This window comes from Rattus norvegicus, chromosome 11 (genome assembly GCF_036323735.1).
Source record: "Rattus norvegicus strain BN/NHsdMcwi chromosome 11, GRCr8, whole genome shotgun sequence".
Classification (NCBI taxonomy): domain Eukaryota; kingdom Metazoa; phylum Chordata; class Mammalia; order Rodentia; family Muridae; genus Rattus; species Rattus norvegicus.
In genome coordinates, this window is record NC_086029.1 from 22,355,122 (window position 1) to 22,377,011 (window position 21,890).

General features: G+C 36.7%; 1 protein-coding gene across 4 annotated transcripts in view; it reads left to right on the top strand.

Moving 5' to 3' along the window:
* Positions 1-21,890, top strand: part of Gbe1 (1,4-alpha-glucan branching enzyme 1) — a 265,447-nt gene that overhangs the window by 173,928 nt on the left and 69,629 nt on the right. For all 4 annotated transcript variants that reach the window (XM_039088229.2, NM_001100502.1, XM_039088228.2 and 1 more), the window contains 2 exon segments: positions 15,543-15,658; positions 19,092-19,219. In XM_039088229.2, coding sequence (XP_038944157.1) covers positions 15,543-15,658; positions 19,092-19,219 — 244 coding nt within the window.

A 21,890-nucleotide genomic window follows, 5' to 3' on the forward strand; every position in this document is an offset into this window, starting at 1 on the left:
TCAGTAAAGTACTGTGTGTGTGTGTGTGTGTGTGTGTGTGTGTGTGTGTGTACTTGCACAGCATTCTCCAAACTAAAATGTATAATCTGAAAACATCAGTGTTGCAACTTTTATGATAGAATGTGAAAAGCCTTATTTCTAGCTTCTGGTCATTTCTTCATTTTGCAGGTATTTACTGTATTGTCTCGGTAACAGGTGCTCTGTTTGCTCTGGGAATAAAGTCACTGACAAACTAAAATAATTGTTTGCTTAGCACAAATTTATTACTTGAAAGAAGACTGCAATGTATCAATGTGTAAAACAGGAAGATGTTGATAAACAGAAAGTAACTGTAATATATGCACATGATAAATCATGAGTGAAAGCTTGGGGTTAGTAGAAAACTAGGTATACATAGAGTTGGTATGAGATATGATTGACATTAAAGTGGGACTCTGCTCTAAGTACAGAGAATTCTAGCCTAAGTGATAGCTGGTCAGACTCGGTAAGTGGGAGGAGCTCCGTCATGCTCCAGGCACAGAAAGGAAACACTGTGGCTCGCGCTTCGTGGGTAAGTTACTCTCAGAGTACTCTATGAAAACCAGATCAGCATGGACCCTGCTAGTGAGTCCGTGAACTGGAGTCTATTGCAAACGATAAGTGACTGTTTAGCATGATAGGCATTGCATACCATTGCGAGTGTGTCGTGAGTTCAGAGCACGCCAAGTAGAGATCATTATTCACAACCAGGGCATGCACTGCACTTTTGTAAGAATCCAGGGCATAGATAGCATGGTAATTTGTTGAGATGTTTCTCATATATTCCCAGACATCTTAATACTTGATCTATAGCTGGTGATACTGTAAGAGTAGGTTTCGGATGGGAGGTCTGTCTGGAGTAATACCACTAGGGGTTGGCTTGGAGGTTTCAAAACTGTGCACTTTTCCAGTGTGATTTCTCTGTCTCTTGTTACAAAAGTGACCTGTCACTTGTTCCTGCCACCCATGCCAAACGTCCATGTTGTTAGAGGGATAGACCCTTACCCTCTGGATCTATGAGTTCAAAATAAACCATCCTTTCTCTAAGTCATCTTGCTTATGGCACTAGAAAGGTGACTGATACAGATCACTATATATAATACCCTCTGTGTAGCTGTGGTAATTCATGATTTATAGTAAATATTTTATATATATATTACTATTTATAGAATTCATATTATTAATATATAATATATACACATATAATAATATACAACATGCACACACACATATTTATAAACATGTATATATATGTGTGTGTATATATATATATATATATATATATATATATATATACACACCCACACATATGTGCTAAGCATACCATGAAACTCTAAGAAACAAGACCCGTAAGGACTGTTCAGTTCAGGACTTACTGTCTATTTTTAACCTTATGACCCAGCGTACTGAACAACATAAGCCTCTATTATTATTTCTAAAGTTATCTTGTTTCTAATGTATTGATTTATTTATTGATAATAGTTTATTTTTATTCCAGAATATACCTCTGCACCTTTTACTATTGTGTTTCTTTAAACTGTGTGCCTTGGTAGATTTGTGTTTTAGTCAACTGCTTTCCAAATTCAGTTTTTATCACATTCTATATATGTACCATGTGAAAACTAAACATTGAAACTGGTACAATTCATAAATTGGTATTGCCTGGAGAGCACATTACATGACCCTTGTGCCAAGTCTGGCCTGTGACTTGCTTTTGTAAATACTTGCTACTTTATATTAGCTCGTGACTTCCTTTACTCGATATCCACAGAGCTGAGTCATTGTATAAGTCAAGATGTCCAGTAGTCCTCCAAACCTAGGATGTTTATTTACTGCTTGTACAAGAGAAGTTTACTGGCCCTCATCATAATTTGTGCTTGTGAGAGTCATCATGGGAATTACATAATTAGCCATGCAAAAGCACTCATTACAGAGCGTTTGTTATATATATCACTATTTTAACTTCGCACAATCAGATCAAACTAGTTGTTAAAGACACACTATCGTTTCTATTCATCTTCACATGTTGACTGAGAAAAGAACCCAGCTTCATGGCTTTATTTTTTAGATGTAGTATTTATTCTGTTGACACTGTCCAGTTCCACCTTAACGTAATTCCAGGATTTTGGAAGTTCTGTTTTGCCCATGGAAAGATCCTTGATATAGAAATCCTATGTATGTAAATGTTCTTGATTATATTTGATCAATATGGATGATTTTTTAAAAATTAATCATGGCAGAGCTGTTTGAAAATCTAGGCAGCAATGTGCAAATGCAAAATTTATAAATGGAACAAACAAAAAGAAGCCGGAGATTCCTCCAGGACCCTGAATGTTCACGGCTCTGTCCTTCTGTTCTCCACCAGAGACTTAAGGAAACATTTGGGGAAATGTTCAATATTTGATCATAAACATTCTCACCCAGTGTAGGCTATATATGCAGGCCGGTGTGGACTTTATCCACGGTGTAGACATACTACTGTGTTTTTAGTTGCAAGGTATATTTGCATGAATGTCCATGTGTGTTAAAACTTCTAATAGAAAGATGTGTTCATCAGTAGGAAAATAAGATAGGGAAGAGTTTAATGATTTTCCTTTTGCTTCATGAGCCTATACGAAGCTATAGAGAAACCGAGTTCCACATCTCCTGTCAAAAATCAAATTTCTGATATTTAGCCAGATTATATGTTTCTGTGAACTTTGGCAAAAATTGCTACAATGTGGCTTTTATTCTTAATTCCGATTGTAATGTAAAGAAGATAATTTTGACTCAAAATTTCTAACTTATCTCTTACTCAGTTTTCTTCATGAGGTTAGCACTCTAAACTCGACATTGACTAATCAGGGACACTCTTGTCACTTTCCCTCCCATGATGCTCACATTCATGTTTGATTTAGTTCAGGAGCCAAGGAGTTTTGTTGATTGCAATTTTCTTTTCTTTTCCTTATGTCTCTGTAAAGTATCGTAATTAATGTAATTTCAGTTCTTTTCCCTGTTTCTTGGTTGAGGCTGTGTTTTCAAAGAGCCTTTGTTTGGCATCTATTTTTAATACTGCATGTGCATTATTAATTTACGGAAGATCATTTAGGCTTAAATTAACACAAAAGGGGCACAGAAGCCAGTTCCCATCACACAGCATTCATGAGGAAGGAAACAGGGACTCGCTCTCATAAAGGTTGCCTTGAAGTGGCAGGATGCCCAGAATCTTGGGAAAACTTTATGTTGGTGTTCAGGGATGGGTAGATACACAGTAGGAGAAAGGCAGAAGAGAAACCTGCTGTTTGTCTCTTATATGATAATATTTTTGTTTACAATTCTCTGGGTGCATGTTAAGTCATATTATTTAGTCCGTATTCTGAAACTGTTTCTGAGTTTGAATTCCATCTAAATTTAACTACAAGAGATTATACAAAATTATAGAGAAACCGAACTCCATACTTTCTGTCAAAAATCATGCCTCTGAGGTTTAGACAGGTCAATTTTTCCTGTGAACTTCATTAAAATTGCTGGAATATGGTTTGTATTCTTAATTCAGTATTTTTTCTTTGTGTATTAGAACTACTAAGATTATTTTCATAAAGGGAAATAAGGCATAACTTTCTCTTGAAAAACATCAAGCTAGGGTCCCAAATATCTTTATTTTTACAGCTCCATACTGACACCCCCCACACACACACTCACACACACACACTCAGATACCCCCCACACCCATTCACTGACTCACTCAATGGGATCAAAAATAAAAATAAAACAAATAGATAAGAAAAGAGGAAAGGAAAATAGCTTAGAAACAGACCAGTCCAATGAGCGAGCAAGAGTTCTGCAGAAATTCTTATGTCTTATGGGTGGATGCCGTTTTGACCCATATATATCTCTGCCAATCCTTCTTTTGAAGTGGAATTCCTTAAATATAAGTCAATAATCATTTTGTACTTAATTATACCATAATAAGATAATACGGAATTACCCTGTTGAGAAATTTCTAAAATGAAAATATTGTAAAAGCTCATTTAAATATGTTATTCTTTTTAGAAGTAAAGTGAAATGAAAAGTGAAAATGTATATGAATATTTAATTTCCTCCAACTTTTACCTTTAACATGAGCCTGTAAAAGCTAATTACTAGGTAAAAATATGTCTTTCTGCATACATAATCAAGTTACTTTCTCCTATTTTTATATGAAGTGAGAATCAACTTCAATTTACAACAAAGTTGAGGATTTTGATAGTGATTGGAAAAGCACACATTTTCATATTGGCTGTGTGTACCTAACTACTCTAGTACTCATCCCAAGAAGAACAATGTTTTCTTAGCACTGCCCCTGTAATGTTCCACAGAACACCTCAGCTCTGTCTGATTAAATGTTATAACTTTAATGAAATATAGAAGCTGAGCTTGGCTTGCTTTGGAAAAGATGGTGACAAAGTTCTCCCAAGACTTAAAAGTGAGTGTCCCTGTGTGCATGAATGTGTGTGTGTGTGTGTGTGTGTGTGTATGTGTATGCATACACATATGCAGGCACAGGTGTTTGTATGAATGTGTGTGCATGTATGTGTACTTGTGTCCTTACGTATGTGCTCTTATCTATAGAACTGCAGAGGGCTCAGAATGATGCCAGTTGTCTTTCAGTGCCCCCTTCCCTCTTTTTTGAGACAGGTTCTCTCACAGACCCCGAAGATCAGTTCTGTTAGATTTGCTGTTCAGTAAGCTCTGGGGATCCTTCTGTTCCCCTCTTTTTTTTTTTCTAATAAGACTACATTTATTCAATATCCTACAGTAAAGTTTTGATTACAAGTATCCAACAGTAGAAAAAGTACAAAATAGATCAGTAGATTTCTAATATATTATTACAAAGTGCATGACTACATACAGTACATCCTATAGGAAGAGAGTGGAGGGAGAGAAGACTGTGGTTGAGGTCTAGTAATAAGTAGATAAACAAACAAATAAACAAATACAGAAGTAGAGATGATCCATCAAAGTATATTATACAACCAACACTGCAGCCAAAATGTATTAAAAAAAAAAACAAAAACAAAACCAATCCCATGTCAAAGTAACACAGGAGAGTGGTAATGTCTGGATTCTGTACTACACCAGGGTTATGGAGAATTGACCCATTCATTGGGCAGTTTGTGCATATGGTAGCTGGTACTAGGTAGGTTTTCCCCTAAAAGGAAGAAATACACAATGTAAAACTATAGGATGCCACAAACTGTGGCTTTTCCTTGTTGTGAAATGCTAAAAGTCTTTTAAAATCCAGTTAATAAAATAATCATGAGTAACAGACTCATGAGGACACCTCCTGTACGAGGTCTCAAGTGGCACTGCTGTTTTCCTGAACTTTTGAGAAGAGGCGATTAGACAACTTCAGTTGGACTCCACTGAGAAGCCAACCAAATCATTGAGGTCTAGGTGTGGAGCTCCACTCAGCTATCTTAATGTTAAGAAGCCAACCCAACCGACGAACTTAGCCTCAACACACAACTAACCCTTCTAGTCAGCTTTAAATAGTGGGAGAGAAACAACAAAACAACAAAACCCCAAACCCTAATAAAGTTTATGACAAGGCAAAGAGCTACTCTACAGATAAAACCTCCACAAAGGTCAACTGAGGTAATCCAGAGAATCTGAACCCTGTGGATTTCAGCCAATCCCAGACAGTCATGTTAACACCAATGTCAATTATTTACATACTGTGAGCCCTCTTGGAAACACACCCCAAGCACCGTCATCTGTGCCCATCATCCCCTGGACTTACACGTTCTGACTAAGTAGTTTCTAACCACATGTATTCTCTATTTTGTGGTGATACTCTGGCACTATCCCTATAGGATCTTGCCCATCCTAGAGGCAGGCCTTCCCCAGAAGGAGATCTGGTTCTGTTTTACAAGATCCACATAAAGTCTTTTATCAATGTGAAGATAAACAGAGGCGACGTGGTACTAGCTGTGTGCTCAGAAATTGCTTCCTCTTTCAAGCTATTTGCAGAAAGCTCAGTCTGTCCTGCTTAATAATCCATAGTACAGGTCTGAATCATCGGAACCTTGACAATGCCTTAGCATTTAAAATTTTTTAACTACCTTCTAGGGACAGGTCATGCTACTGAGTTATAACAAATTATCATGAGGAAAAAGAAGTGTAGCCAGCTATTTAAAAATGCCCCAACCACTTCCTCTCCACAGAAAGACTAAACTACATGTGGTTTATCATACAACAAATCCCATCTCTGTCCCCTGAAATTCCCCTATTCCATTCATTAGAGGGGATTTTAAAAAAGACTTAAAGAGCACTTTACAGCAGCATTCAGCTTTTTTATGAAATACTCAGCATCTTCAATATTATGTACATGTCTTTTTCTTGCAGTAAGCTAGAGACTGGCTTCAGAGTTTGTTGGGTGAAGGGTAAGGACAGTAACCCATTACCTCTCTGCCTTTGCGCCAGGCCCTGTACACGGGTGCTGGGTATGTGAACTTAGTACTCCATGTTTACTTGGCAAGGACTTTACCAACTAAGCTGTCTACCTAGTTCCTTAAATCTATTGTATTAAAAAATATGTGTTGAAAAATACACATAATAAATATTGTGTTTTGTTCCTTTTGCAACAAACTTTGATCAGAATATAAATGACAGGAATCATTTTATTTATTTTTCTTTTTAAATTTTTAATTAATTAATTTTTTCACTCCAGATTTTATTCCCCTACTGGTCTACCCCCTGACTGTTCCATATCCCATACCTCCTCTCAACCCCTCCACTCCCAGTGTCCATGAGGATGTCCCCACCCCATCCTACCCCACCAGACCTCCAAACTTCCTGAGGCCTCCAGTCTCTCGAAGATTAGGTGTATCTTCTCTGAATGAACCCAGACCCAGGAGTCCTCGGCTGTGTATGTGTTGGGAGCCTTATCTCGGCTGGTGTGTGCTGCCTGGTTGGTGATCCAATGTCTGAGAGATCTCTGGGTCCAGGTTAATTGAGACTGCTGGTCCTCCTACAGGGTTGTCCTCCTCCTCAGCTTCCTCCAGCTTTTCCCTAATTCAACCAGAGGGGTCAGTAGCTTCTCTCCATTGGTTGGGTGCACATATCTGCATCTGACTCTTTCAGCTGCTTGTTGGGTCTTTGGAGGGCAGTCATGATGGGTTCCTTTTCAGGAACGCCCCATAGCCTCAGTAATGATGTCAGGTCTTGGGGCCTCCCCTTGAGAAGGAACTCACTTTGGATTTTTCACTGGACCTTCTTTTTATCAGGCTCTTCTCCATTTCCATTCCTGCATTTCTTTCAGACAGGAAGAATTATGGGTCAGAGCTTTGACTGCGGGATAGCCACCCCATCCCTCACTTGATATACTGTCTTTTTGCTGGTGGTGGGTTCAATAAATTCCCTCTCCCCAATGTAGGGCATTTCATTTTAAATGCATGTGTTTAAAAATATTAATGTCTTAATCACCCTGGGCACTCATTCATTAATAGAGTGGATAGCTTTTGACTCACAATGCCTCTTTCTATCAGGAGATTAGCTTTCTCTTATTTTTCCCCTGTTGATGTATTGTTAATTCTATCATATATACATATGGGCATGCAACATATGCATGTATACACAAACATGCTCACACAGTTATGTGTGCACAACATACACATGTACACACAAAAGCAGCATCTTACAAGTTTCTTTTTCTAAATCTTTCTTGGGCAGATAATATATATTATAGAAAAAGAAAACTTGAAAATATTTTGAGTATTTTTATGATATGTTTAGATGGAAACATTTAGGAAACAAATTAAACAGTACGATATTCTATATTATTTATTTATTTGTTAAAGTAGACCTGCATTCCTGTTGTGATGGTACACATAATTAACTCCAGCAGTAATATAGGCAAAGGCAGACAGATCTCTGTGAGTTCAAGTCCAGAATGGTCTACATATGAAGTTTTAGGTCAGCCAAACATATATAATGTAAATCTGTCTTGGTAACTGACAAACAAAAAGAGAATGCCTCTCTTGACTTCAGATCACTTAGTTAGAAACAATTTCGGTGCTACTTATCATAAGCTAAGTATAACCTAGTTCTATGGTGAAAGTTATTATTTTTAGATATAAATTTGCATCATTGGGGGTCACTGGATATAATCTTACAAACCTCTTTGGTAGTTTTTATCAACCAGATGATAAATACAAATTAGAAATGTCCAGTCATCATTTAGTATGAGTTTTTCTCTTCCAAAGTATGTATTAGACATTTTTAGTAATACATGTATATCAATACTTCATAGTCATGTCATTTTTTTGTCTTTCTTACTGAGTTGATCGTACAAAACATAAGAAAATCACATCAATGTATTTTCTTAATTAAAAAAAAGTGGTATGCTTTTAGATACACCTTTGTCAAGGGTGGTATATTAAGAGTATTATTACAGTAATATCATATTATAATTTGGCTGTTTTGGGGGCTGCATTACCTTTCATATGAATAAAAAGTAATCTTTACACCCCTAGCTGAGGAGTTGCTCCCAGTTTATGACTTCTGTGGAACAGTCAGTTTTCATTCAGGGCGTGGTCCCTGGAAGACGAACCATGCTCCCCTGGTGGTCCCACAGCCATGAGTACATGAGTGGCTCCAATTAGACGTGGCCAATTATAAAAATATAAAAGAGGACAGGAAGTTGAGGGGGCTGGAGGGTGGTAATTAGATCTGTGAAAAACTATGTGGGTGATATTGGGTCAATACTATTAAAATACTCTGTGGGAATGTATCAAATTCCCAAATAATAAAATATTATACTACGAAGAAAGAGAACAATCTCAGAGAACCTTTTCTCCTCAAGTCCACTCATTCCCCTCAGTTTTGAAGTTTAAATGCAAATCAGAACATCAAGGATTTTGCTTCATGTTATTATGATTTATTCTTTAATAGCTGTGCAGGCATACGACCTGAAGAACAGCTAAGATGAATGGATTGCTTTTCCTTGTTTATTTTGTGTGATTCATCTGTTTAATAACATCTTACATTTATTAGTATGTAATATTAGTACATTTAGTAACATCTGTTGACCCTAGTTGCTTATTTTGAAAATATTATACATTATTCTGGACCACAAATAAATAGGACATTAGGCAAATAGATTTGACTTACAAAATGTGATTTAATTAAATCAATGTCATTATGTCTGATTATACTTGCTTGCCAAGAAAAATTGGCTGTGTTTTATTTCATTAGAAAGTTTATTGGCAGACTGCGAGACAATCAACAATTTTGAGTTTACAGATATTTTGTAAAAATCTTAATATTGGAATTATCAATGCATGACAAAAAGTTCCTTAATAAGTTTCATTACTTGATTAGAGACTGACTGTTGCAACCATCTAAACCAGTTGGAATTCTGGTTATTTTGATTGCTAGCAATTCTTAGATGTATATATCATCATCTATGTATTGAGTTTAAATATGAGACATCTATGATGTAATCATTTAGTAGCTGATGAGTAACAAGAATATCCGCTTTGTTCCTGTATATTTTTCTGGATTTTTAAGATAAATATTTAAAACAAACATCTAAAACCATGTTTAATCTTCATTTAAGTGAAATGGTGGGGAGTCACTCAAATGAGAGAAGGTAAGATTAGTTCCTAGTTCATGTATCAATAGTGTAGTATTTGAGATCAATAACTGAATTTGGTTCCTTCTCTAGTGTTTTCATGGTGGCCTACCTTGGGCACAGACTAAAGAGCACCATCTAGTTCTTGCAATGGTGCAGACATTATGTTTCATCACCATGGCTTATCAGTGCAGGGTTAAAAGCATTACGTCATGAGAATAATCTAAGAATCAAACTTGACCTTATATGTTGAAAACAATACTGGCCTGAGAAATTCTGCTTTATATTTTTATGGGATCCTAGTCAGCTGGATATATCAACTGAGTTACGAGCTGTCTGATGACATTTTGAGGTAGAAAAAGTTAATTGGATTTTTTCATCATACCATTTGCCAGACACTTTTTATTCTTTGACTCAAGGTAACCATTAAGTTGAGAAGAGTGAGTCCATTTATGTAGCCAGAAAGCACACAACGAAGCATTTATCATTTGGTAAGAGTTTGGAATACATCATGACTCCCCCCACCCCTGCCTATCTATGCCAAAAAGATGGGAAAAATAGAAATTCTCATTACTAAATTTGAAATTCCTAGACACATAGTTTAAGTCATCCTTCATAAATCTTTACTGTCAGTCCTCACATATTCATTTCAACTTGTCCTAATGGTCCACTGAGTAGGCAGAATTTAAATTTCACAAACTAGTCCATTCCTGTGTGCCATTAATGTTTTCACTGTCCATGTGAACACTGAAAAGTTGCATTCAGGACCTCACCTGGATAGTTAAACTCCCTTTGGTTGTTCTTGATATCTCGCAGCTTCAAACTGATATTAAATTATGCTTGCTTTTCCACACAGAGTAGTATCGCTAATTATTTAATACTGATCTAGTCAAAGTTAGGGTCTGGTCTCATACACAGAAGAAAATCACATAATACATAATTGGGATTGTTTTCAGAGAGACACCTGCTGCCAAGACTAGCCCCGGGTTAGTGGCTAGAAATTCAGACTTTAGGAAGGCTTTTACTGTTTCTAGGACTGGTAACAGAGTCTGTCTGTATATTCCAACAATGTAGTTATGTTGAAAACCTGCTTTTTTTTATTTATAAAAGTCTAGACTTGATATGTACTGTAATAGTGGGTCCTTACAGATAACCTGCACATATTTGATTATTGATTTAACTTGTATGATGCCATGCAAACCATTTCCCCTCTTGAGTCTGTTTTATATTTTTATGATACAAAACTTTTGGCTATCCATAGGTGTAGCTCTATTCCAAATCTGCTACCGAAATTCTTTTGTCACTCTCTGATCTTAGCAGGTAGTCTTGAGAACTCCTGGATCCGTTCTAATGTTATTTGGGCTCTGAATTGAGATAAATGTATTTATCTAATAAGCAAATGCATTGTCTATATCAAATTGAATGTTTACATGTTAAAGTCAAACATCAAGAAAGCTACATCTTCATCCTGGTACCATGGTAACACTCCATGATCTGACTGTTTCCACATTGAGTCCTACACTCTATGCATACAAATGTATGGACTTGGGTACTTGCTCTGTAGACTCGTTACTCCCCCTGATTCTCTCTGTGAAGTTCTCTAATTCCATGATTTACTGACTTGAGCTTAATCAATATATTTCAAATTAGTTTCACCAGGCCAGTGAGTTTATAGTCAAGCACATTGTCTCAATGTGTCAGGGTAAGATACTACACACATCTGGACCACAGTATGGGACATTCTTTAAGATTTGCCTTTTTTTTTTTATATACGAGTGTCTTTGCACCTCTTTCCTCATGCAACAGTGGCCAGCTATTTGTAAAATTTTAGTCATATAAAACCAATTAGTGTTCGTTTAACTGCTTCGAATAATATAGTGTCAATAATTAACAATCTAGTCTTAATAATCTAATATTAGTAAGATAATCTTGTTGAACATGTTTTATAGAAATTGAACAGTCCTTTGTGTCTGTCTGTCTTTCCTGTGTGTGTGTGTGTGTGTGTGTGTGTGTGTGTGTGTGTGTGTGTGTATTCACTAGTATGAAGATTTTACATATGTATGTTCTCATGTACTTTGAAGTTAGAAAAAAAAACCTCAGGTATTCTTCCTTGGCTATCTTCTGTCTTTGTCTTTGTGCCTGGCTATTTCCCTGGCCTGTATCTCCTGATATAGAGAGAATCTAAGGCATAGGAATCTCCTGTGTTTGCCCCATCATCTAAGATATAATCAGTGCCATGATACTTGTGTATTTTATATTGGCTCTGGTACTGACCCCAGCTCTTCTTGCTTATACCACAAACCCTTTACCAACAAAGCTATCCAGTACTCCCCAGAGACTTGATTTTTTGACTTTTGCTTTCTGCTTTCTGTACTTAACTTTAAATATTTGTTTGAGATTTTTCTTTTGAGCTTATTTTCTGTGTTTATCATTTTGTAAAAGATGAAAAAATTCATTTTAATCAATGATTCTTAAAGTATAATGACATTATTTTGAAGCCAATACAAATTTGATTTATTCTTTTCAGATAGATAATGATTCTTTTGCTTTGGTTTAGTTGTACTTTAGAAACCTAAATAATAAAATTTACCCTTTGAAGATTTCTAATTTGATACCCAGTTGTCATTTGCTTAGTTTTGAATATCACAATACAGAGTTTCTTTTCTTTTCTTTTTTAATCCATGCGAATACAGTGTCTATGCACATTGTCACACCCAGACATAGCTATTCCTTTTCATATGTTAAAGCATTTTATTGTTGTTTTTGGTCACGAGATGAATGGGGAACTACTGTATAGATAGGAATCAAGGGGACGTTTCTTACTTCTGCCCTTAGTTAAAACCCTGAGCTAGAGAACTGCTTTCTTTTCAGTGATTGAATTCACATCCATTCCCTCTTCTTGCCTCTGAAACACAATATCACATGATCAGGTTTTCATTTTCTTTTATCTTCCTAGATGTTATGATGCATTTATTTGTTATGAATCTATTTTATCTTTGAAATTACCCAGTTCACTATTTTTCCATTATATGAAGTTAATGCCCATTAGTATAAGCCAGTCATGTAAATAAGTAGAAATCTTTAGCATAAGGAATGTGGGGTGATGAAAGCTAAGAAGACCTAGAAGGCATTGACTGTTTTCTGCATAAATTAAACTTTTGTAAAAAAATATAAAGTACTCTGTACCCCACCTCACATAAAGAATAGTGAATGTCAGATAAGCCTAGGGACAGTTGGTATTGTCTTTTTTTTTTTGGTTTTATATCTGTGTACATCTGTCAGGGTATTTATCATTTAAATAAATATTTGCCCCGAGGTATCTTTTAATAAAGAAATGTGTTTAGTTTCAAACAGAAAATGTGGGCTGGAGACATGTCTCAGTGTCTAAAAATTCTCATTCTACAATTATTAGCACCACCCTGTGGATCCCACATTGCAAGTCTGACACTCTACAACAATCTGGCTCCTTGAGGTCTGAAGTCATTACTAGCCTCTTTGTGGAGGACAAGAGCAACAGACACAGACACAGGCACACTCACATGCACATTCACACACACTTTCTGACACACAGAATTACATATAAATACATCTTTCAACAAAATAAAAGTATGTAAAAGTAATGACATTATTTTAAACATATATGTGCTTTGAAAACTGCATTTTCAAACTTATTAATATGCAAAACTGTAACCTATTCAAATCTTTTGAAATTTTCATACAGCACTGAACCTTCTTTTCTTTTTTCTTTTTTTTTTTTTTTTTGGTTCTTTTTTTTTCGGAGCTGGGGACCGAACCCAGGGCCTTGCGCTTGCGCTTCCTAGGCAAGCGCTCTACCACTGAGCTAAATCCCCAGCCCCTGAACCTTCTTTTCAAATAGCTATAGACACATATGGGGGAAAAAGGTATCTAGGAAATGTCTCCATGACCCCGTTCTAGCTTTGCTGTAAATCCCAAACCTATAAAAAACCTAACTTATTAAATTAACTTAAAGCATCAAAAAGTAGATCTATATATTCTTATATAAAATAATGTGATCATTACAGAGCTGTACTATCTCTTTGTGTCTGCTAGAGAGAGAGCATAGTCAGTCAGGCGTTTGCTCTGTAAGCAAGAGGACCAGAGTTAATCTCCAGCACCCAAGTAACAATCCAGAATGTGCGGCTGTAATCCTAACCCTAGTGAGGCATAGATTGGAGGGCTCCCTTGGCTGCTTCGCTAAGTATTCTAGGAAATTCCATGTTCAGTGATCTATCTTATTTGTCTTAGTAACTTTTCAATTGCTATAACCAAACAACAGGACCAAGGGAACTTCTAAAAGAAAGTGTTTAATCTGGGGCTCCTTGTTCTAGAGGGGTAGAGTCCATGACCAACATGGCAAAGACTATGGCAGCAGGTGGACAGGCATGGCACTAAGTCAACGCTTAGATCACAAGCAGGCAGCAGACAGAGCTAACTGGGAATGCTGAGTGCGTTTAAAATCACTAAGCCTGCTTCCAGTGAAACCCCTCCTCTGAAGACCACACATCCCAGTCTGTCTCAAGCCTTCTCAGGCCCTGGGGACTAAGCATTCATTGATATGAGACTATGGAAGCCATGCTCACTCAAATCAAAACCTGATCTAAAAACTTACAATGGAAAATCAATTGAGTATTATACATGATGCCCATATGTGAATTCCTCTTGGATTTACACACCAAGCCCACATGTGTATATGTAGTCACAAAATAAATGAACATGGATTAATAAAATATGATTGAAATTTACCTTTATACATATTTAACCTAAGCTTCCTGAACTTCCAGGTTTTCCTTCATGCAACTATCATGGCTTATACTTCTGGGTTTTCCTTTCCAAATATTTTTCAAGTATCCAGTAAGTTTTTAAAGTTCGGGGAACTTATTTCAAGTAGGTATTAGCATCAGCATTCATTTTTTCCCAAGGTCAGTTTTCTACCTTTGGGGTTGATTGTGATGGCTTAATCTCTGCTTCTGTCAGATCGTGCTTTACTATGAAGAAGGTTTAAAACTACATAAATTTGAGCTGTGTTAAAGACTTGTATATACAATTACAGCTTTGTCATTAAACTAAATGAGGTATTAAAGTCTTAAAACTTCAGTTGTAATAAGATAGAGAACTCAACCATGGCTGAGCATCTGACAAAAATACTAATTGATGTTGCCCTCTCCTTAGTTGTCTGAAATAGATTTGCTTCATGTGGAGTTTTTAATTGAGTAATACAGTTCTTTTTCCTTCCGTTTCGATAGATGTGTAGCTCTTTATTGTATACTTTATTAAAATGTGAATATTTTTATAATTATATTTCATCTTTCCCTTTATAAAAGAGCAGTCTGGTAAATGCAATATTATTTATCATGTGATTAAGTCCTTCTCTTTATCATTTATTTCTTCTTTGTTATTATAGCTGCTTGAAGTTTCAGCCAAGGATTTTGGAAAGGTAGCCATTGAAGTCATTTCTCCAACCTGTAATAAAAAAATTGTTTGAATAGAAAAAGTAACCACCTCTAATTCTTATGGTGTAATTGATGAAAAAAATCTTGATTAAAATTTAGTTATAAGTAACATTTTCTTTTTAGCTGTATCAGCTCTAGCAGCCGTTCTGGTTGCTAAGAGGACACCGCTGAACGGGACCACGCAGGCACATGACTTGTAATTCTTTCCTCTTCCATGTTCTTTTCCTCAGATTTTGAATGATTTTCTAGCTAAAGGGCATTTAACAATCTCTCATTTTACAACGACTTCTATTATCCAAATGGCGTGGCGTTTTCTTGTGTACGCAGTATGTGTTTCTTGACTATCACACTTCTTGGGATACATAACTAAATCTAACGCACCATCTGAACAAGTGATGTGTAACTGAGGAAAACCTGGCTTGCGTTATGCTTAACTATGTTTTTCTCTAACATTTCAGCTGGGAAGTCTTAAGGTTCCTTCTGTCGAACATAAGATGGTGGTTGGAGGAATACTGCTTTGACGGCTTCCGTTTTGACGGTGTCACCTCCATGCTGTATCATCACCATGGCATGGGTAGGTGCCTGCTGCAGGTGTAAAGGATGGGTTTATTTTCCCTTCTTAAATTGTGGGCTGCCTTGTGGTTCTCCGACAGAGACGGCTGTGGCTGTGGCTGGCAGCTTCGGCGTTAGTTGAGTTTATGTGTTATGTGTTTATGTTTATGTGTTATGGGGAGTCATTTTGCTCCCATTTAGTCGGAGGGAAAGCAAACAGATGCCTTTCCATCTTCGTATCTCTCTTAGGAATAAAGGATTAATAATACATGGCTTTAAAAATAAATGTAAAGGAACTGTTTACTGCAGCACATTTGGGATGTATTTAGCATTTATATGAAAATAGATGCAAAAAAGATAAGTGGGGACATTCTGTTCTTTTTACATGGAGAAAGCACACACACCATTCATTTGATTTTAATTAAACTGAAGGACAGATCAGGCCATCATTTTGAATGTTGCACAAAATTAAACTCAGAATCCCAATTCCCCCAAATACATGATCTAGAGACAATTGGTTTTTTTTTTAATATTGTTTTTCTTTGTTTTTGTTTTTAAGACTGGGTCTTGCTAGATATACTGGACTGAACTCAAACTACAAATCTTCTCCCTCAGCCTTTTGCAGAGTGACAAATTTTCAGCTATGGGCTCCCACACCCAGCATTACTGTACACTTTTAAAAATACATTCTGCTCATCTAGGGCTGGCCATTGGAATGTTTGTTTAGAGGGGTTTGTTTCCCCAGTAGAACTTCATTGGAGGAAACGAATTTTTTCGTTTTTAAGTCATTACTAACTGGAGATGACTTATAGCTTAAAGATGGATGCCCAACACAGCTCTTTGGCATCTTCAAAAGCTCTTTGTCTTATAATGTATTCTCACAGCATTTTTTAACATTACAGGTTCTTTGTGTGTATGTTATGATTTCGGAGTCTGTGTTTTTATGGATTTCTCTCCGTGTATGTGAATGTGCATCCATGTATGTGAGTTTCTTGTGCTTATCTTTGGCTCTTTCCCTCTTGTTGTTCCTTTGCTCTTCGTCCTATTCTAATTTACTTCGTTTTCTTTTATCTTACAATGATTCCCCTGTTTGTTTTCTAAGCTGTGACAGGAAGGGTGTGGGTCTGGATGGGAGGAGAGGGTAGGAGTGATCCAGAGGAGTTGGGATTGTGGATACCATTATCAGAATAGAGCATATGAAAAAATCCTATTTTTAAGAAAATGAAAATAGTAGAAAGTTTGAGGATCTATACTGCCAAGAAGAAAATAAAGATGAGGAAAAATGTATGGACAATCAGTCTTGACAGGTGTCTTCTGTGGGGGGGAGGGCAGAAACTGGAGACCACTGCTGCTTCCTCTCAGTCATGACACTGCCACAGCTAGTAGGAAAAACTTTTACAACATCACACTCCAGGCTTCCCCTATATCTGCCTCTCATTTTAGAGAGAAACTGTCTTTGAGGAGACAAAGACAAACATGGCGAAAGGCAGAGACCCTTTCAGAGTTTAAAACTGCTTCTACTGAAGGCCGGGAGACCCAGGAGGGCTGAGATATTGAGGAAATGCACTAAAGTGATGGGTTACGTAAAATATGTTCCATGAGTTGGGAACCTCCGACATCATAAGGAAAAGAACTCTGAGTCACTTTATATTTTTTCCTTAAGAATGTTAATGCAAAGCAAGTGGACAGATAGATGCTAAAGAGAAGTGATGAACTCATTAGTGTAAGGATGAATGAAGTATTTAATCTATAAACACAGGGAGAAATTCATCCGGAAATCTAGGAAGAAAAAGGAAGTTGCTTTATGGATAAAAAAAAAAGGGGGTCCGAATTTATGTTCTTCTGTTGCCCAAAGCAAAGCGATATATTCAGAATTCACAGGTAAACAAAATGAAGCTTATGATTTTGATGGCTGAAGATCGTCAGGGGCAGGGAGCTGGAGAAAATAGGGGTTTTAGCTGAAGGCTGCGAACTCTCAGTCTTAGAGCACATATATTTGAAGAAGCTGTGTAACATCCAGGATGACAGATGTGCTGATCTCTACTATATTTTTGCCATATAATTAATTGAAAGTCAAGGTTTTCAATTCAGGAATTTTTTGAAAAGCACCCCCAGTCCGTGCACTCCTAACTCGCAGGCATATTCTACTAACAGCGCACACAGGATTGATCTGAGCAACACTGCACACCTACATGGGAGTGTGATCTCGGGCCAGGGAGATGGGTCAGCGGATAGAAGCGCTTCCCGTGCAAGTCTGATGGGCCTGTGTTAGCGATGGCGTGGACTTGTCCTCTGCCCCTCTGTTCCCCTTAACGATCCCCCTGAAACAACCACAGTAATAATAAATAGCTTTTTAAAGGTTTTCAGCTGACTTAAGCTGACACACTTTTTGTCCATTTTGTCCTGGAAAGGAAGGAATGATGTTGTCAGTAAGTCGGAAGTTTGACAGAGAATGATTATTAAGGTGTCTATGTTGAAGAGCTTGAGGCATAACCTTTTATAATCGCATGTTAACTTATCCTTAAATGTCACAACCCAGCAGATGGACAGGACAAAACAAGGATCAAAACACAGTGCTTAGGACAATGGAACCAGGAGTGGAGGTGGGGGAGGGAGGAGGGGAGAAAGATGGGTATTAAGTTTTCATTTTATTTAGTACAAAGATAAGAGTAATTGTGAATACATAGCGGATGGTATAATCATGCTAACCTAAATAAAAAGTAGGTCAGAGGAGGCAGTAAGAAGTTTAGGCCTAATTTATTCATCATCACAGCAAATCGGTATTGTACAAATCACAGCCATTTTAACATAAACAATAATGCTTAGTTTTCGACGTGATTTTCACACTTCCTCTGATTTATCACTGAGGGACCACCTAGAACCTAACATTGGCATTTTATCAAAAAAGTATCTGTAGCTAAATGTGTTCTTTGCTGTGTCTAGAGTGCATTCTGACCAAGCTCCTCGGCTGCTCTCTTACCTCCTCCCCATGCTAGCAGCCTGTCGGTGCGGGCACAGACTTACCGGGAATGAGTCCTCTCTGGATTGCCCACAGCGAGTAGCTGAGTAGTGACTGGTAGGCCCGCTGAGGCCCTCCTCTACCCATGGCTGACTGTTTCAGGGACCACTATTTTTCTGTTTCCTGATAGGGTAGAGACACATTGTAAATCTGATGTATACCGGTCAGGTTCAGTGTCGCCTTACTTACTGCTGTGGAATTTAGTTAGAGTTAAATCACATCTTTAATGTGCTCTTCGCTTTGTTTCTTTCAAACAGAAACTGGTTTGCAGGATTTTCTGATCTCTGGGCATTGAAATCCCGAGTTACTACATTCTTTGTGGTAGCTTCACTGCACTTCCTTAGAGTAATGCCTCCCTGCCTATCTGAGGCATGTTTTCACAGATAAACATTTACATATTTATATAATATATTTTCATTTTTTTCTCGTGTATCAGGTCAAGGTTTTTCAGGCGACTACAGTGAATATTTTGGACTCCAAGTAGATGAAGACGCTCTGGTTTACCTCATGTTGGCAAATCATTTGACGCACACGATGTACCCAGACTCGATAACTATAGCAGAGGTAAGTCTCTATCGCTGTCCTCCTGTCTGACTCCTTTAATACGGGATACTTTGTTAGCATACAGTACTTGAATAGCTAGACTCATGTCATCAGTAATTGCAAAAATGGACTTATGCCCTGACAAGGATCCAACTGGCTTGTAAGGATGACACATTATTTGGAATCCACTGTTTTCCTAGTTAGGGGATAATCCACACTAATTGCTTGTCACTATTCCATTGTTAGAAAGAACATGCCAGTGGTTAGAAAGTAAAATGTCCTGATCAGCGTTCAGGTCCTCCCACCCCGAGACCTTCAGTGGTGAAAAGAATTAAATATTAATGTGCATCTGCCTATTTATTTATTTATTTATTTATTTATTTATTTATTTATTTTCCGGTTTAGTCGTTAGAGATGGCATGGCTCACCACCTGCCCGCGTTTCTGAGCGTTTCCCTTCCCTGTTTATGCTACTGCTCTCAGGCTGCCAAATATTCCCTAGTTCTTTGTGATTACTAAAAGTCCATGATTAACTGTCCCAAAGCTGTGCTGAAACGACATAATTCAGTCTAGGCATAATTGGCGATTCCCTTCTTGGTGATAAATGTGATAAATTAAGAAGTTTGTTAAATGCTTCTGCTAATTTAGATTTAATATTAAAATCCCTCTTGGTTTTCAGAGTCTTCTAAGTAGGAATTACTATTAAAATTGAATTTAGCATGTTGATCATTTTTCTATATAAAGCATAGCTGTGGACGTATATGATAATAATCTGATGTTGAAGAGTCAGGATTAAGGTGTACACTTGTCCTGCTGGCTTCCTATCTGCTGGGATGAGTGTCCTTCTTGTAGCATGGATTTTTTCTAGAGCCCTCTTCCTGTCCATCATTTCTCGGGTCCACAGTATCCAGCCAGTTCATGTAACTCTATTGTTAGACTACAGATAGAAAACTCTTCTATTTCTGTCAGGCCTTTTGCCTTTTAAATGCCATTTGGGAATAGCCTCAGAAGATATTTCTGAGTGACAGAGAATTAATACACAAGTTCAAAACTACAGAACACCCAGAGCTCTTCCCACTGGCTACTTCACTGGCTCCGCTCAGAGCTGATGGTTCTGCTGTGTTCCAAGTCCTTTTCACAGCAGGGCATTTTAAATTTCACCTTACTTCTTAAAAAACAGGATTTTAATTTATCTGTCAAACATCAAAAAATATTATGTCAATTATATTTGTGACAATCCAAATCAGAGATAATATATGTGACAGATTACTACAAACAATTAATGACAGAACAAATCAAAAGTGAATACCTAAGAAAAAGAAGCAATTATTCAGAACATGAAAGGTAAAATTGTTACATTGATCTTTCCACTCACTTCAGGTAAAATAGTTTCATCATCCAGGGAGCTCTTGCCTGATTACCAGTGTTTCTACCAATGAAACTCTCAGACTTTAGCCTACTTTATATTACTTGGTTTTAGATTTTTTTTTTTAAACAAGATGTGCTTTCAATTTACTCTACTCAAATTGAAAACTGCTTCAATTTCAATACATGACTTTTCTGTCTAATGGGAGGCTCGTCGAAATGTAGAATTGATCTTCATGAACTTTTTTTTTTAAAGAAATGTGCAATGTGTAAGTGATGGAGCTTTATATAAATTTACCCGAGTAATATGAATTTATTACTAACAACAAGTATAATAAAAATGTTAAAAGTAAAGGCCCACCATTGTACAGTTATTTTATTAATTAAAATATTTTATATTGGTTAATATCCTGGTCAGAACTGAATAGTACTTTTTAGATCTTTAAAGAATTAGATTTGTATTAATTTAAAACACATACTCTTCTTATATGCTTTATCAGTGGACATGTATCTTTTATAGTGTGAACATATTTAAATGTGAAATTATATATGTATATTATATATTATGTATTTATGAATATATATCATACATATATAATTTCACATTTTAAAAAGTGGGCACTAGCACTTCACTTTCAAAAGAAAACTTGGAATAACTCATGAACTTATCAGATAGTTTTTTAGAATTCTGACTTAGGGATTGTGACAAATCGATGTCCTTGTTTTCCTTACACCTTATTTCTTCAAAAGGTACATCTAATACAAAATTTACAACTGTTTTCTCAAGCAAAGTTAACTTGAACTTAAATCCTAGATGCTAGCAATCTTTCCAGATCATTCTTTACAGGTCATTCGATCAAAGTGTAACTCTTTGCAAAGTATTTTTCTGTAACTCCAGCTTCTAATAAGGAGTTTGATATTTAATGGATTTACAGCCCATTTTTTTAACAGCAAATTGAACTAAACACCCATAATATTTGTAAAACCATCACTCCTGTTTAGCTAAGTATGACTTTTAAAATGTCTACCTTGTTGATCTTTGTTCCTCATGTTTCCCTCTTGAGTTTTAAACAACTACAAAGAAATCCAGTGTTATGGTTGAGCATGCTAGTTCCCCATGGCTGTCTCTCAACATATCACACATGTATTTATATTGGGGTATCCTAATTAAGAGATCCATTAGTTAGGAGCCCAGAGTACTCAATTGTTTCTTTCTCTAAGCTTTTCTGTGAGTAGATTATCAAAACAATAGTATTTTAGCTATCTCAGATTTCAGAGCATGACATCATTTTATAAAATTTGAAGAATTTGAACGATGACACAGCTTA